This window comes from Prionailurus bengalensis, chromosome B1 (genome assembly GCF_016509475.1).
Source record: "Prionailurus bengalensis isolate Pbe53 chromosome B1, Fcat_Pben_1.1_paternal_pri, whole genome shotgun sequence".
Taxonomy (NCBI): Eukaryota; Metazoa; Chordata; class Mammalia; order Carnivora; family Felidae; genus Prionailurus; species Prionailurus bengalensis.
The window spans coordinates 204,656,666-204,673,972 of record NC_057344.1 but is presented as its reverse complement, the minus strand read 5'-3'; the positions used below and the strand labels follow the sequence as shown (position 1 = coordinate 204,673,972).

Genomic DNA, 17,307 nt, shown 5'->3' with positions numbered 1-17,307 from the left:
CTCTGAGGCCACCTGAACGGTCAGCCTCTGCTCACCCCTGCCCCAGATTGTAGGCCGTGCTGGATCCTGATGGCAGGGCTGCTGTTTCCTTCACCCCTGGCCCACGTGGGCTGGCCATGCCAGGTTCTAGTAGTCTTAGCCAGCTGGTCTCCCGGGATGGGGTTGGTGTGCTTGGTTGCTGGAGGCAGTGTCCTGGGGAGGTCAACAGGGCCTGTGGAGCTGGTGGGGCATCCGTGTGGTATCCACACCCCTAGCCCTTGCAGCCACGTTCTGATTCCGAGAAGTGCCCTGTTTCCTCGTGAATCAGATGTTTATTGTGCGCTCGCTGAGCCCAGGGTGGGGATGGCCTGCTGCCAAGCATGCCTGTTCCAGGCCATTGAGTGGGGTGTGGGTGCCTGCCTGCTGGAGCCTGCAGAGGGAGCGAGGTCCCCGCCCCAAGTCTGAAGTGGTGGTGATGGCTGTGCTCCCCCACAGAGAGGCGGGGGGGGGGGGGACTGAGCCTGCCCGGCAGGCTGCGTCCACTTCAGGTCTGAGTGACTCCCTGGACTTCAGTCCTTTCCGTGTGAAATAGGGTAAAACCAGTTCGGCCTGATGTCCTTGGGAAAAGTGAATGAGATGCTGCCTAGGAGCCCTCATGGGCATCTCGAGCCCCGTGAGGGGCTCCATCAAGGCCGCACCCCCAGACCCTGGCCAAGACATTCCTGCCCTTGACCTTGCACAGACTGTGCTCCATTTTGAGGGTTTCCTCCAGCCTGGCCCGAGGTGATGTTGTAATCTAGCAGCCCTGTTCTGCAGTTGGAGGGCCACGTGTCTGCATACCCTGGCTGGCCTTGAGGCCCCACCCATGTCCTGAGCTACACTAGGAGCCAGTCAAGCTCCCAGCCCTCAGTGCTGGTTGCCCCCAGCAAGGCGGGGAAAAAGTCAGAGGTAGACCTCGGGGCTTGGAATGCCAGGGTGGGGCCTTGGCTTGTCCCCACAGTCCACTTGGGGCTCTGGCTGGGGGCCTGGGCCCTTGCCACCTGGCTTCAGCCCTTGCCTCTGGAGCAGAGGTGGACCCCTTCAGAAAGCTGCTGCCCCCAGCCCTCTGCTCCTCTGCATATTCTGGGTGCTCTGTGTACCATGGCCTGGTCAGCATGGGCCCCAGGAGTAGACAGGCCTGCAGGTGGAGGGCAAGACCCGCTGGCAGATGCCACACGAGGCAGCTTGGCCTTGGCCCACCCTGCCTCTCTGTCCCTCAGAAGTAGTTTAATGAAAGGCCTAAGTGTCTGTCCTGCTTGATGCTTAGGGGACCCTTTCTGGCCAGTAACCGGGTGCCTCCTCTGAGCCTCCCAGTTCATTGCCTGCTCACCGTGTTTACTGGGAACTCATAAACGACAGGGTGCCCACATAGGCCTGGTCCGGGGGGGCGGGGTGAGGTGCATGTGGGCCCCCCCCCACAGGGAAGTCCCGCTGTGGAGCATCCCAGAAAGTTCAGAAGGCACGGCCTCAAGTGCCGGCGGGCAGGTGGCACCAGGGCGGGGGCAGGGCAGGGCCGGGCCCTCTTTGAAGTTGGCTTGTTACTACCTGCCTACATTTAACTGTCCGCTCGGCGTCTGAGATGAATCCGTGCCGTCATCCTGGAACCCTCTGCTGCCCAGCTTGGTGGAGTTGCCAATCAGATAACCATGGGTTGTTTGTTGTGCTTTGGCCTCTCTCAAAGGTTTCTGTCATCATTCCCCACCCCCCACCCCAGCTGACTGCCCTGCCCCAGCTCTGGGTTCCAGATGCTCTCAGTGGCCCCAGCAGGGTTCAGATGGGGAGACTGAGGTGGGGTATCCTGGGGGTCCCACCCTAAATGGAAGCAGTTCCTTTCTCTGTGGCTGTTTCCTTTCCTGAAGACGTGTGTTAGGGCCAAGATTGGGGTCAGCCTGAGCTCCCCTGAACTGCAGGCCACTCTGGAAACCCAGTCTTTGGGTCCCAGGGAGCCAGTCCCCGAGGTGGAGTTGGTGTGCAACCAGCAGGAGAGCGATGAGGAAGGCCCCAGAAGCCCCAAGTGGACAGGTGTGAGGACCACAGCCTTGTCAGAGCTGGAGGGAGGTGCACCAGGGCACTCAGCGCCTGCCTTGTCTCCTGAACGTCCCTCCCTAATCCAGCTACTTCCTTTCCTCCTATTTGGGGCCGGAAAGGGAGAAGCTGTTTGTGTTGGCTCCCTGGGTCCCCTGATAGCCAGGCGGACACAGCACTGGGGGCCTGGCCCTGACAGGCAGATCAGTGGTCAGCTGGGCAGGCAGAGGGTGCAGTGGCTGTGTCTCCTAGCCCTCAGCCTAGGATGGGAGGTGGCCTTTCAGGCCTAGAACGTCTAGGAATGCAGGAGGTGCTAAGCAGGAGGCAGGGTGTTGTGAGCTGGACGCAGCAGAGGGCCTCAGAGCCCCTGCAGTTGGTGTCAGGCCACCAAGGCCTCCCTGCCGACCCACCCAGCTCGGGTCAGAGCTGATGGTGCTTGGCGGTAGCCCCTCAGGCTCCAGTGTCTGCCTCCCTGCACCCTATCCTGTCTCAGGATCTTGTCTGCATTGCACCCCCTTCCTCAGGCAGTCCTCCTGTCTCTCCAATCTGGCTCAGGAAGGATATGCTCCTCCGGGGACCTTACCCCGACACTGCTGCCTGGTATGTGACAGGGCCAGGACCCCCAGACTCCCAGCGCTGGCTCCTTGCCCCAGCAAGCTACTTGGGGGAGGGGGGGCATGGGAGCAGGAGGCTCTGGAATCATTTCCCTCCCAGCCCAGTTTGGTTCCAGACCATGGGCTACAGCTGCCAGTGGAGGGCGATGCCTGCCCTTAGGTCAGGGCTCTGTCTCTGGTCTGGTGCTGGGGTGTAGGGAGCGCCCCAGGCTGGGAGCAGGTCTGGGTTCTGTCCCACCTGGGTCAGCACCAGTGGTCCACAATGGAGTGAGGAATGGAGCCCGTCTCCGAGGCCCTGACCTGTTTTGGGGTCCTGGGCACCTGGCCTCGGAAGGTCTGCCACCTGGGGCAGGGGCTCTCTGAAACCAGTCTTCCCATTTTCCCGGGACTGTGATGGGAGGGTAAAGTGCTGTGGTTGGTGGTGGCCATGTTCACTGCGGAGGCAGGAAGTTGCTGAGGAAGGAAGAAGGTTGAGAAAGAGATCCTACTCCTGAGGGCATCTAGGAGGCCCTGCCCCAAGCTGAAGCTTCCCAACAGCCAGGCACGGGGGCGGGGGTGGGGGAGCAGCTGTTCCGGGGCCAAGGTCTTGGGAAGCAGGAGGAGACTGCCCACTCCCAGCCCAAGCCAGCGGTCCCCATGTTGAGTCATGCACCCCCTCAAAAACCTGCATGGAGCCCTCCTGGGTGCCTGGCCTGGGGGTGGTCCTGGCCCTGCTAGTGGGCAGCACCCAGGAACGGCACAGGAGGTGCCGTGGGGGGCATCCATGATGGGGCCTCCTTGGGGTGGGAGCAGGAAGGGGAAAAAAGGGGCCAGGCTAGGGGCCCTGCGGTGTGTTGGCATAGAGACTCTGAAGGAGAGGCCTGGAGAAGGCAGAAGGAGTGCAGAAGTCAGGCCCGAGGGCATGGGAGGGTCTCGAGCAGGGGTTGGTTTCTATTTTCAAAGTTCACTCGGGTCTGGAGATGCTCCCACATGCGCAGCCCCCCCGCGGCAATGGCTGTGAAGCAGCTTGGGTGGGAGTGGGGGGGTTGGAAGGGGGCTTAGACATGTAGGAGAGCTAGGTGTGTGGTGGGGAGAGGGGGTCAGCTGACCAGGGTGGAGTCAGTGACCGCAACCAACCGAGCGGCTGTTGGGCCTGTGGGGGAGGCAGTCCTGGTCAGACGGGGTAGCTCTGGGCCCTGGTGTTACTGACTCTGCACTGCCCCCCCCCCCCCCCACGTTGTTTGCTGGCTTTTCTGACCCACAGTGATGTGACCCCACAGCTGTCTCCCTGGGGATGGGGAGGGTGTTCCTAGAGCACCCACCGAGCCGTACCCCTCCCCCTCCCACCCAGCAGGCTGCCCTAGCCAGGAGGAGGCCTTAGGGGCCGGCACCCAAGAGCTGGGCTCTGGGCTCTGCTGGCCAGCAGAAGCCTCCCTGCCTCTGGTGCCTCAGTTAGACTCCCTGTCTCTATTGCATGTGGGGATCTGAGGGAGTTCTCTAGGGCTCTGGCTCAGGGCTAGGGTGTGGGGTGGGGGTGGGCAGACGGGAGATCTCTGGCCGTGGGGCTCACACAGGTCTGGGCTGTGGTGGCTGGGCGCGCCGACCAGAGCTGTCTGTGCCTCAGGAAGGGCCCGGCCTGGGATCCCTGGGCAGCGATGGGGTAAGCCCCTCTTCCTGCCCTGCGTCACGCTCTGAGAACCCTCAGGGAGCCATGCCCCAGCCTGATTGTGGGGCATCAGGGGTGTTTTGGGGTGTTCTGAACTGGGGCCGAAGGCCAGGCAGGAGTTTGTCAGGTGGGGATGATATGAGGAGGTCAGGGAAGGGGTGTGAGGTGTGCACTGTGGTTGAGCACCGGCTGGGTAAGGACCTTGAACTTGAGCCTGAGTGTGATCGCCTTTGAGAACCTTGAGAACCACCTCTCTGCTGCGGCTCAGAGCCAGGAGAGGGTGGGGTGGGGGGACAGGAGGGTGGGCCTGGGGTACGGGATCTCACAGGACACCTGGCCTTGGAAAGGGGACAGTGTGCAGGACAGCACGGTGGCTGGACGTAGACCCCCTGATGGAGGGCCCAGACTGCTCGCAGGGGAGACTGGGGACTGGACTCTTTTCCTGCCAACCTGGGCCCCCTGCCAGACCCTTTTCTTCATTGGGCCTCCGAACAATGGGGCAGTATGAGGGCGCCTGGGAGCAGTCTGGTCCCCCTGGGGGGGGTCTGTGCTGAGGGCGCGGGAGGAGCCAGTGGCTGAGTCATCCTGTCCAGTGCCCAAGCCTGGGTTCCCAGGCGAAGGAGGAACACACCGCTCTCAGTTCCTCTAATGGGGGGCTGACCTGCTCCCCCTTCCCTCTTCTGCCCCTCTGTCCGGCCTCTTCCTGTGTCCTCTCTCTGGCTCCCTCCCTCTGGACCTGTCTCTGTCTCCCTGTCTCTGTCCAGCCAGAGACCGAGGCCTGGGAGTGGCCACAGCATGCTTCCCCAGGCCCTGCCCACTGTAGCCCCGACAGGTGGGCTAGCCTGTCGCCTGGGTGTTCCCCTTTGCTGGCCTGTGAGTGACCTCAGAAGGTCACCGATGAGAGGGCAAGACCAGGCTGATGTGAGACCTCCCGAGGCCAACCTAAAATTTACCGATGGATACAATGTGACCAAAAACAAAAGACAATGCAATAAAATTAAAAAAAAAAAAGGCAACAAAAAATCTCAGAAAGTAAAAAGTAATCAACAACATCAAAGAAAAAAATGGTTTGAAAACAGCTTAAAAATGTTCTGTTGGGGATGAAAGTATAACAGTAGGTGGGTTAAGACAGAAGAAAGACCTCACTGTAAAAGGCTGAAATGAGCAGAATGAGAGAGAGATTTTGTCGTGTAGACTCCCTGCTCTGCGTTCTGGCCTGGGGCAGGGTCAGCAGGAGGCCAGAACCCCATTGGACAAATGGTGACCTGGGGTTCCTGGTGAGTAAGGAGTCCCTGGAGGATCCAGATTGGGGGCCACACCTCATGACCCTGCCCTGACCTAGCGGCCCTGAGCCAGTGAAACGTTGTAGAGTGCTGAGGGACACCACGGTTTCCTGTGGTCTAAGGGAGGCCACCGTGGCAGGAAAGATACTAAGGAGAGGGGTGGTGGGACAGATGGTGGAGTGACCAAGGCCACTGACTGCTGCAGGGGTCAAGGCTGTGTCCCTGGTGGCCTAGCCCAAGATGCCTTGTCAAGTGGCTACCAATGTGGAGGGCTCACACAGCTGCCTTGGCCTGGCACAGGTGGACAGCAGGCGTCCTTACAGTGTGCCCATGATGGCTGACCTTTGGTCTCTGACTTCGGCTCCCTCGAGGAGCAGTGGGGCTGGATCTCTCTGGCCGCCTCCTCTACCCACATCCCTCCCTAGCATCGGTTTCATGGCCTTGGCATCCCTGCCTGCTGTGTTCCCTTCTTACACCTTGCCCTGGTACTGAGATCTGGGCTGAGTGGGTACCCTCTACCCTCAGAGGCCCTGAGACCCTGTGTTGGGACAAGTGGCTGTCTCAGAGTTCCAGTGAACGGTCGGTCTTCTTTGGTCCTCAGGGTACCATTAGCAATAAGCCCATTTGCACCAGGACCCCATTGCAAATCAGTGAAACTGGGCCTGGAGCCTAAGCCTGAATGGGATCCTGGCCTGCGACCTCACCCTGGGGACAGGCCTGGGATCTCATCCACACTCAGCTGGGCATGTGGCCCTGACAAACAGCTCTGAAATGAAACTGCTTTTGTCCCTCTGGTCTGAGGTGCGTGTTCCCTCCTACCCCAACCCCAGGCCCTTTGCACAAGTTGCTTCCCATCCGGGACACCCCCCACGTGGTTTCCGTGCTTGGCTACTTCATGTGGAAGATGGCTCCAAAGATGCTGGCTGATGTGTCACCGTGTCTGGGTGGAATGGTGGTCACAAGGACATGAGTCAGAAGTGGCTGCCTCCCCAGCAGATCTGGAGCCCCGCTCTGGGTGGGGCCAGCTTGGATCCTGGGGTGAAGGGTGTGGTGTTTGCCGGCAGGTGGCAGTGCCCTGACTGCCTCCCTCTGCCCCAGTACCAGGAGAACTTGGGGGTTGCGCTAATGCTCTGTGCAGGACAGACCAGCACCCCAGCCCACCCTGGCCCAGTGGTGGACAACACTTCCTGCTCTCAGTTTTATTAGCTACCCAGTGGGGTTCGGCTCTGGCTCTGTAGGGCCCCCCCCCCGTTTCTGACGGAGATACTGTTTCTGGGATATCTGATGGCCTGCTCCTTCACTTCATTTGACTCTCTGCTGAAGTGTGGACCTCTCCATCCACACAGCCCTAGCACTGAGCGCCGGGCCTCCTCGGTTCTCACCCCGCTGAGCCTGCCAGCTCTCGGAACGGCCTGAGTTACCAATGGAGATTCCGAGGCTTCGGCTTCTGCTTCTTGCCAGACCTTGTTCTGGGGTGAGCACTGTCCTCCCCCTGCAGCACTGGCAGCAGTGAGCCAGGCTCAGGCTGAATGTCTCCCGACTGGGCTGTCCCTGGGCTTTGGACGTGAGTGTAAAACAAGCAAACCCTGAGCCCACAAGGACAGGCTGGCATGCACCAGCACGCTGCACGGTCTGTCCCGCCCCCTGTGCTGCAGCCTCCTGCCCAGAGCCTCGGGCCCCCCTCCCGTTGCCCTCTGGGCTGGTGTGTTTTCTGCCCAGGTGGGAGCCATTGTGGGGCTCCTCCTCTCCCTTCGCGCCTCTGGGAGCCAGCCTCAGCAGGAAATGCCGGACTGTGTGGTGTGGGTGAGGTGGCTCTGGGCTCCAGGCCCCATGGGCAGTGCCGGCTGGATGGCTGTGCTGCGGCCTTCTTAGCCTCCCTTTCCTCATCGGGAGAGCAGCAGTGTGTACCCTTGAGCAGCTGGGGACCGCGTAGGCCACGGAGCTGACACATTGGTGGACATTCCAGGCCCCTGCCCTGGCCCGGTGGCTTGGCCATCCGTAGCGGGAGGGGACTACAGGAAGGAAAGCACCCTAGCCTTCGTGACCCCCTGGCCTTGGCCTCAGCAAGTGGGGAGTTTGCCCCCGTGGGATGTGCGTGCGACACAGGGGTCCGAGGGTCTGGTTGATGGTAGCCTCTGTTCCTGAGGAGGCCGGCCTAGGGCTGGTGGCAGGAATCAGGCCCCCTGTTGGGGAGCCAGGCCTCGCACCAAGCACCAGAACTGCCTTCTGGAGCCTTCTGCTGCCCAGTAGGATGGGTGCTCAGTGAGTATGTGCTGAGGGAGCCGATGTGGCATGGCCTGGGAAGGACAGAGGGGGAGCAGACTGGATTTGGGGAAGTCTTGGTCTCTGTGGATCCCTCATCTGGCCAGGGATCAGCTTATCTCTGACCTGAGAGGAGATGGTGTCTCTGTTTCTGGGTATTCTGCCAAAAAAGCAGATCTCCTGCCCAACCACATTCCCTGGACCCCTGGAAGGTCAGCAGCAGTGTTGGGCAGTCTTGTCGGCCTAGGGCCTGGCCCACCAGGTGCTTGGGGTGTGAGGGTGCCTGGTCTGGCCCCACATCTGCTCTGTCGGTGACGGTTGCCAGCCTTGCTTTGTGGACGAGGACACAGGCTGGGAGAAGTCATTCTGGGGAGGGGTTCAAGCCCTGCTTGGTAGGCACCAAAGCCCCTATACTGGGCATATGTCATGTAGCCAGAGGCCCCCAGGGGTGGAGAAGTGGGGGTACTTGAGGCAAGAAATGAGCGTCCTGGGCTGGACGCCATGGGGAGTAAGGGGCACCCAGCTAGCCAGGGATGCAGTAGCTCATGCTCTAGAAAGTACTCAGTGCCTGCTTCGTGCTGGACACACTGTGGGGGGTGGACATGAGGAGTGACCGTCCTCTGGAGCCGATGCTGAGGGAGGGACAGGTGGTCCCCAGACAGACTGAAATGCTCAGGTGCGGGGTATCAAGGGAGGGGCAGACTCTCCCGGGAGCTGGGAGAGGGGTCCTGCGTGTGGTTGGAGGCCTGTGGGTGCGGTGGGTCACCTCTGGGTGCAATTCCCAGCGCTATGGGAATGTGGCTCAGAATGGGGCCATCAGTGGCCGGGGATCCTGGGGTGCTCAAGGGTCCAGACCCCGAGGGGCCGGAAGGGAAGGTGTAGCCCGGCTTCGAGCAGCATGGTTTGAGAGCACACTCCCCCTTTCCAACATGACTGCGCTGACAGTGTTCGCAACAGAACCCCAGTGACCAAGTGCCCCTGGAGTATCCCTGCCCACCAGCCGTGCCAGATGGTCCTGGGGACATCCTGCACCAGAACTGTCAACCCCATTCTTCACATGAGGAAGCTGAGGCTCAGAGTGGGCCACAAGTTTAGAAGAGGGGATTGAGCCAGGCCTGTCCCCAAGGAAGCCTGTGCAGTAACCACTGTGCTATTCTTGTGCACCCAGGTCCTGAGGCTGGAGCAGCCCCTTCATGGGGAACCACAGGGGCAGGAAGCCCTGAGCATCTCTCTTGGGGCTAGCACTTTGGGGCAAGGCTGACGAGAGGCAGGCTGCCTCCGCGGGCACGGGCCAGGAACTCGGGGCACACATCAGTGCTCTGGGACATTTTTTCTTAATCAGTTAAAAGGCACAGACTTGTTTAAGTTCTGATGAACCGAAGCGTGAATCCTGAGCACCTCTGCTGGCTTGTGGTTTGAGGCAGGAGAGTGGTTCACGCCAGTGACGATGCCAGCGTGGTTCCCCCCAGACCTAGCCTGCCCCTCACCACAGCCCACAGTGGACCTTGCCCCTCACACAGGGACCTTGGCCCGGGGCTCCCGCCATCCTCCCTCCTGCCTGCATCCTGCTCCTTCCTGGCCAGGCTCCAGCTCCCTCCTGGGGAGCCTCCCTCTCCGGGGCTCTGCTGGAGGGAGCTCTGCCCTGGGTATGAGCCCAGGGGTACCCCTGACTCTGTGAGGGCCCCTGGCTCTGCTCTGCACTCTGCCCAGCTTGGGAATGTTTGCTGGAGGCAGAGACGCCAGGCCAGGGAGAGGAAAGCTCCGGGGTGCTGTGTGACTGGGGCAGCGTCCAGGGATGTGAGGGCCTCATGAGTCTTCTTTGGGGACAGAGCTTGAGGGCCAAGTGTCTCAGAGTAGAAGCCCCACCCCCACCCCCATCCTGACCCAGAAGCCCAGGCCCCAGGGCGGGCAGCCATGCATGTGGGTCTCTTTCTGCACTTCCCTTAATTTCCTCTGCGCTTGGGCACAGGAGTGACTGGACGCTTCCTGCCTCCATCCTGGGCAGCCCTGAGACCCTGGGGGCCTTCTGGACCCCAGCACACCGCTGTCTTTCTGGGGACACTGGCAGGCTCCAATGCGTCCAGTTCATCTCTGTTTTGCGGTTAGCAGTCTTGAATATCTGCTCATTGCCGGCCACCCCTCATCTCACCGAGGAGGGATCCTGGGCCATGGATGGGCCTTGGTGGTGGCCACACTGGACATCAGTTCTTGTTCAGGGTCAGATTAACTCTAAGTACACTCTGGCTCTGAGGGATGGCCTAGGCAAGGGCTAGTTACAGCCACGTGAGGGGCATGGCCGTGTGTGTAGACGTGACTCTGAAGCCATCTGTCCCATCTATCCATCTGGGCCCTGCATGGGTCAGGCACCAGCCTGGCTCTGGGGATTCAGCGGGACCCAGGCCAGTGGGGAGTGCTGGGGTATCCGTGTGATACTCTGGTGTATCAGGCTATGCCACTGATGGAGATTTCAGAGAAGGGTGTGAGGTTCTAGATGGTTCTGTTTTCCAAGGATGAGGGAACATTTTGGAGGGGATTTAGTTTGCAGGTAGAAGAGATTGGCAGGTACTGGGAATGGGGCATGATTGATGGGCCTATGTGGCAGGCCCAGAGTTAAGCGCCCAGGGCTGGAAGCAGGAGCCAGACCCCATATACCTGGCCAGGGAATCAGGCTGACCCCTGCTTCATGGTGGAAATGTGCTACGGAGGGGCTGGCCAGGGGTGTGAACCAGAGGCAGGAGGAGGGCTCAGCAAGTGTGATGGGTGTGAGCTGGGTGTGGCACCCAATCCCGTGCTTGGGAGGGTAGGAGGTGGTGGGCCAGGCCCGCAGGCGGTGTGCACAGCCAAGGAGGCCCGCTCAGGTTTGCTCCGTCCAGCTGGATGCCCATGGCGGGGGCTGCCCACAGAACCGGTCTCTCCCTGCAGGATATGCTCGGGCTTCAAGTGAAGTTGGCCCAGGGAAAGGACTTTGGAGAGTCCCTGTGTGTGATAGTTTCCTAAGGCTGTCCTAACCCAGCACCACCCCCTGGGGGCTTAAAACAATAGACATTCACTCTGAGTCCTGGAAGGCAGAAAGCCAAAATCCAGGGGTCAGCATGGCCATGCTCCCTCCGGAGGCTCTAGAGAAGGATCCTTTCTTCCTTGCCTTTTCCAGCTTCTGGTGGTTGCAGAAATCCTTGGCTTCTCTGGTTTGGGGCCACGCCACTCCAATCTGTGCCTCTGTCTCTTCTTTCTCTTGTAATCCAATCCTTGTCATTGGATTTAGGGCCCATCTGGCCAGTCCAGGATGAGATCCCTAACTACGTGTGCAAAGGTCCCTTTTCCAAATAAGGTCACATTTGTAGTATCTGGGGACTAGGACTCAGACATATATCTCTTACACTGGGTGACTCTGGGTGGGCCCTGTCCTCTACATCACCCGCTCCCTCGGCCCAGTACCACCCTTGCAGCCCTGCTCTGGAAGGCAGCCTCTAGCCTCAAGTATGCAGAGAAGAGTGAGGCTCAGAGAAAGGAGGGAAGTTGTGCCTACGGTCCTAGAGCTGGCTCTTGGTGGACCGAGGCCCTGCGGGAGGGGCTGATACAAAACATCTTACTTGGAGAACTTGATGTTTTTCCCCATCGTGGGTGCCAGCCACCCCTCCCTGGGCCCAGGCCCTCCCCAGAGCCCAACAGGCCCTTCTCAGCACCTTCAGTGCCTGAGCTGCCCCTGAAGGTGGCAGATGGGCACCGGGTTGGGCACAGGGGCCCGGGGTGCCTGAGGGAGACCCGGGGCTGGCGTTCCCAGGGACATGGTTCCATTCCTCACCCCTCCGTTCTCTGGCCATCAGCCTGGCCGGTCTCAGCATCTCTGAATGGCAGTGTTCTCACGGTCAGCGCAGGTTACAATAGGACCAGCTTCGTGGGCTGTGAGCACGCGGCTGAGGGAAACTCTGTGCCCAGCTGCAGAGGTCACGCTGTGCTAGGTGTTTGCCTTGCTCCTGAGGAGGCTGAAGACCCCAGGAACTCAGAGTGAAATCTCTCTGTCTTGGTTTCTTTTCAGGCTGACCCTTGGCCCCTGCTGGCCCTGCTGGCTGGCTCCCACCCACCCTGGTAAGTGCCCTACGTTTGGTGTGGTGGGGTGGTCCCCAAGCCTGGCACTTTGAGGCACCTGCCCTTGGGGCAGGGGGAGGAGCCGCAGCTGGGGGAGGGTGGGCTAGAGACCACAGCCATGCTCCAGCCTCACGCCTTTTGCTGCTGGGATCCTGGCGTGGGATCATTTCCATGGCTATCTCCAGCACACCGTAAAAGGTCACGGAGCTGCCATTATTGGAGGGTCCTCTGTTTTCAGGAATATAAATGGCAGTGTTCTTTGCTGCAAGGATAAAGTGATGCCTCAGGAGGTAGGAGGGCACATGAAGAAGCTGAAGCCCAGAGAAGAGCGCCCTGCAGAGGTCACATAGCAGCCCAGGACTCCTGACCTCCACCTCCCAGAGGGAGACAAAGGTTGGAGAAGGGGCCAGCATGGGTCTGACCCCTGATGGGGATCCTATTCCCCTCATGGCCCTCTGCCCCCTCCTACCTCTGCTGTTGTTTAGGTGCTTGGGGACCCTCCAGGGCGCAAGGGCGGGGGAGGCTCTGGCTGCTGCCTTGACCTCAGGCCTCTTCATCCATCCACCTGTCTGTCCATGAGGGGCGGTGCATCCTGGGGAGTGTTGGCTGGCTCCCGGTCCTCGTCTTGGCAGCTTCTCACCCCCACGCCTGTACCCCAGCCTCGCTGGGCCTTGGTCACCCTGTTGCCCCTGGATTCCTCCCCACCCTGTGATGTTGCCCTGAACCCCTGTCCTGTCTTTGACTTCCTCACCCCGGCCCCTCCCAGCAAACTCTGCCTCCCTCTGTCAGATCCAGCCCCCTCCCCTGGAGGCCTCCACAGTCTAGTGCCTGCTGGGCTTGCTGCCTTCTGTTGACCCCATAGCATGGCCCTTGAGGCCGAGGCCCCCACCCTGGCCCAGAACTGCCCATTGGCTTGTCCTGGCCGGATCATGGCCCAGGAGCTCCTCACCTGCTATTTTATCTCAACCCTCAGCACCCATTTCACAGATGAAGAAACTAAGATTCAGAGGTACTAAGTAAGTTGAGGCCACAGAGCTGGCACAGGACAAAGGTAGGCTGAGTGTCCAGCTTTAGCTCGCTCTGGGGCCCTCTATCCACCCTGGGCAGACTGCAAAGAGGAAGAAGGGGCAGAAACCCCCCTCTAACCCTCCCCCTTGCTACCTGTCTGTCTGTTGGTGTCTGTCTGTCATGGCCAACTTTCTGCCAAAAGCACAGCCTGCCCTTAGCCACCAAAGGGCATCGAGGCTGGCCTAGGCGTGGGGAGGCCAGGGCAGCCATGCCTATCCTGAGGAGAGCTCAGACACAAAGGTCAAGCCCCCCATCCTCTAAGAGACAGCAGGTGGTCTGTGACCCCAGATAGGCCCCCAGGTAGCACGAGGACCTTGGCAGATGTCTGGGGCGGTGGACGCTGTGGGAGATGGAGGTCCCCCGGCCTGGGAGCTGCCCTCCAGTGCCCTGACTACAAGTATGTGACATGGCTAGGTGCCCCAGGAAACTTGGTGGACAAGACCATCAGCAACTCCCGGGGACCCTGTGATCTGTGGCCTCTCTGACCTTCAAATCCTGCTGTGGGGGGGGGTGGTCCCAGAGTGCTCCTTCCTTTGGTTGGGCCTGTCCTCTGTGGGAGAGGTATGACCTTGAGACCCAAGCTCAGGAGAAGAGAGCCAGGGGATGTGGGGGCTCAGCACCGAACAGCCTGGGCTTGAATCCCTGCTCCCCAACTTTTTGGCTGTGGATCTGGGCAGGAGAGGCACCCAACCCTTGTGGGGCAGCGTAGGCTGGGGAGGGGACGCATTCGGAGTGGGACCTGGGGCAGGACCGGACAGTGGCAAGAGCATGCTCTGATAGTCGTCAAGCCTGGTGTTGAGAGTGATGATTGCCAGAGGCAGTGAGCCCAGCTCTGTCACAGAGGCCATGCCTGGGTGGGGGAGATGGGGAGGCCTGTGGTAGAGGAGGGAGGGAGGGTGGCAGGCAAATGCCTGGGCCAAGGCTGGGAACCTGGTCCCTTGGTCCCTTGGTCCCTTGGTGTCAAAGGTCAGAGAGGTGGAGGTAGTGAGTTCCCAGTGTTGGGTGTAAGCATCAGCTTCGTGAGAGGAAGGGGCTTCTGGGGCCAAGGAGACACAGTGTGACAGCCCATGGCTGGGAAGGGGCTTTGGTCGTTTCCTGGAGAGAAGCCAAGTATTCAGAGGTGGCCACAGGAAGTGTGTGTGGGGCATCAGCAGGGAGCTTCCTCCCAGGGGACAAAGCTGGTCTTGCCCCGGGGCCTGGAGAGCTGTGGTCTCCGGCTGCAGTAGGGCATGGGGGCAGTGCTGGCTAAAATCCAGCAGGCCTAACAGCGCTGATGGGTGCAGCCCTGGGTCTCACTTCGGCCTCAGGACCTGGGAGGGTAGAAAGCAGGAAGTGCTGGCGAGCTGGGGCTGCCCAGGGACCCGGCAACAGGAAGTCTCCGGAGGGGAGGAAGCCTGGCGGCCACAGGCCCCAGATGCAGCCGGCGGCTGTCAGCAGGAGGGAGCTGTGGACGCAGCTGCCTGGGCAGCACCCAGGACAATGCCGGGGCATCAGGCCTTCCCCGCCTGGGGGATGTGGGGTGTAGGTCCTCCCTGTGGCCCCTGAGCCACATGGCCTCCCTGGGCCTCAGGACACCTGCCCCCAGCCCATCGACAGACAAGAGGAGAACCATGTGCTGGGTCAGTGCTCTCAGGTCAGTGCGGCTGCCCCGGGACTGGGGGCTTAGCAGGTGGCGTGAACCCCGGGCCTGTGGAACTGTCCAGGCTGAGCCCTGGACCCCAGAGCCGATAGGCTGTGAGGAGAGCCCTGCGGAACTGGATGGGGCACAGTGGGAGCCCCAAGAGGGAGCCTGCTGCTAGGACACCCCTGCCCCACCATGTGCTACTCAGCCCGCAGCTGGCAGGGAGGTGGGGGCCCAGGTTGGGGGGCGCCTTCCCACCGCGTATGCTGCCAGGTCCTGTGTGCGCACACATTGAGTGAGTATGTGTGAATGGATGTGAGAGTGTGTGTGTGTGTGTGTGTGTGTACGCGTGGACCATGCTTGGGAGCCTGGCATGGAGCTGAGGGGCTGGGGGGCTCTCCGCCTAAAGCCCAGGTCATGCCCCTTCCCTCTGGCATGGCTGCTTGCCGCCACCCCCCCCCACCCCCCCCCCACCCCCCGCAGGAGATGTTTGGTTTTGATTCTCTTGTGGAGGAAGATTCTGGGAAGAGAAAGGGGGAGGGGAACAGAAAGGGGAAAGGGGAAAACAGATGGCCTGGGCGTGACCCCACTGCCACCTAGCGCCTGCAGGGTGCCTGCCTGGGGGCGTGGCTGTGCCTGGAGAGTCCCCCACCGTTTACTGGATGTGTAACTTTGGGCAGGTGACTCAGCCTCTCAGACCCTCGGTGTCTTCATCAGTGGTGTGGGGATGACGCCAGTTCACACGTCAGGGGGTGTCGGGATGATGATGTGGGGTGATCCTTGAGAAGCACAGAGCCTGGCTAATGGTGAATGCCCAGGGTGCTTCTCCCAGCCTCAGGGTTCTAGTCTGTAAAACGGGAATAAAGCATTGAGCCCGTGGGACTTAAGGAGCTGTCAAGTAGAACATTCTAAACTTCGCCCAGGCTGCCAGCCTGGGGCACGGGGGCCACCCACAAAGGGTCTCGGGAGCCCCTGGAGGCTGTGCGTGTGTGTATATTTATGAGTGAGTGAATGAGTGTGTGTGTCGGTGTGAGTCCATAAAAGTGTGTATGAATACATAGTGAGCTTGAGCGTGTGTGACGATGAGTGCGTGTCTACAAATGGGTGTGTGTGTCTGAGTGAGTGTGTGAGTGAGTGTGGGCGTATGAGCGTGTACGTGTGAATATATTTGTGTCAGTGGGCGTACATGAGAAAGCATACGTGTCTGTGTGTGTGTCTGTGTGTGTACGTGTGTGTGGGTGTGAGTGTGTGAATGAATGCATTTAGGTCCCCTTTTCACTGGGGCCGGAGGTCCCAGCCTCCCCTTTCCCTGCAGTGCCCACAAAGGGCCGGTGTGGTCACCACTGACAGGAACCCCTGACACTGTGGTCGCACGAGGCACCAGCTCCCTCATCACAGTCAGGGCAAGGTCTGCAAGTGTCAGAGAGGAGACCGCAGGAGCTCAGCCTCCAGGGCCCCTGCTTGGCTCTCACACAGAGGCTGACACCCATTCACACGCATGCACACACACTGATGTGCACGCTCTAACCTGTGTGTGCACTGTGCAGCTCACAAGCACAGCCTGCCCGAGCACACTATCTGTGGCACTCACACGTGGGCCTGTGCAAATCATCACCACACACCTGTGGGGCTCTCAGCCCCGTGGTAGGGGGGAGCCACAGAGCCTGCACTTTGTGGGACTCCTCAAGGACTGTCTCTGGGGGACCGAGCGGTTTTCATCCACCAGCTCTGCCGCTGTCCCTGCTCCTCGGTCGCCTGGACTAACCTCTACTGTAAGAGAAGGTCAAGTGAGCTCAGGAGCAGAGACCAGGGTGTGTGCCTGAGGTGCCCGCCTTCCAAAGGTCACACGCCGTCTGAAAGGGTTCATGGAGCCCAGCGGCCACCCCCATGCTGGCCACCCTAATGCTGACCTCTGTGTCATCAGAGTCCTGCCCCAGTCAGCCCCTCTGAGCTGCAGGGAACCAAGCCCCTCCCGGCATAGCAGTCTCCCTGGGTGGCCTCAGTACCCTCCTCTGTAGGGAGAGATGCCCTGAGGGGTGTCGGGGGACTCTGACGACTGGACTTTCTGTGCTCACTTTAAGTGAGAGGAAACAGAGGTCAGAGGAGGACAGGCCTGGTGGGATTTGAACCTGGCCCTCCGGCACTGTCCCTGGCGGCTCCCACCCAGGGCGGCTCAGCGGGCACCCCCAGCAGCACAGTGAGGGGTCCCTACTGCTGTGTCTGCCCCTGTAGAGGAAGGGACTGAGGCTTCCTGCTGATGAGCCCATGGAATGAACGAGTGGAGTTAAACCCTCAGGGGGCTGGGTGACACCGTGGACATTGAGGGAGGTAGCCGGGGAGGCCAGGTTGGCCAGGAGTCTGGGTGTCTCTTGGGGGTTCCCCTCAATTTTCCTGGGCACCAGTGGAGTTGGAGTCTTTGAACTGGGCTGAAAGTCCCCAAAATCTGTGTGGTCACCACAGCCACCATGGCCCATCCTTACCCTTCCCCTCAGCTACCATTTCCTTCCTTTTTTCTGCTCCAGCCTGGCCTGGCACTGGGCACTTGGTCGGGTGTCAGCCCACTTCACCCCCTGGTACAGGGTGGGGCCAGGCGGGGCCAGAGGATTTGGGGGCCTCAGGATGGGTTTCCCCTTGGGTAGTGCATCCTCTGGAGAGAAGCTGAGGATGTCAGCATCTGTCCCTGCA

General features: G+C 60.6%; 1 protein-coding gene across 5 annotated transcripts in view; it reads left to right on the top strand.

The window, feature by feature from the left end:
• SH3BP2 (SH3 domain binding protein 2) overlaps positions 1 to 17,307 on the top strand; it is a 35,524-nt gene that overhangs the window by 3,003 nt on the left and 15,214 nt on the right. For 2 of the 5 annotated variants that reach the window (XM_043573140.1, XM_043573142.1), the window contains 2 exons: positions 11,884 to 11,933; positions 12,172 to 12,326. Coding sequence is in view for 1 of the 5 variants with exons in the window: in XM_043573138.1 (XP_043429073.1) it covers positions 14,552 to 14,634 (83 nt within the window). In the remaining 4 variants the exon portion in view is untranslated. Of the gene's footprint in view, positions 1 to 11,883; positions 11,934 to 12,171; positions 12,327 to 12,906; positions 12,985 to 13,937; positions 14,635 to 17,307 lie in introns of those variants that run through there. The other 3 variants (XM_043573143.1, XM_043573139.1, XM_043573138.1) reach the window with 3 other exon arrangements.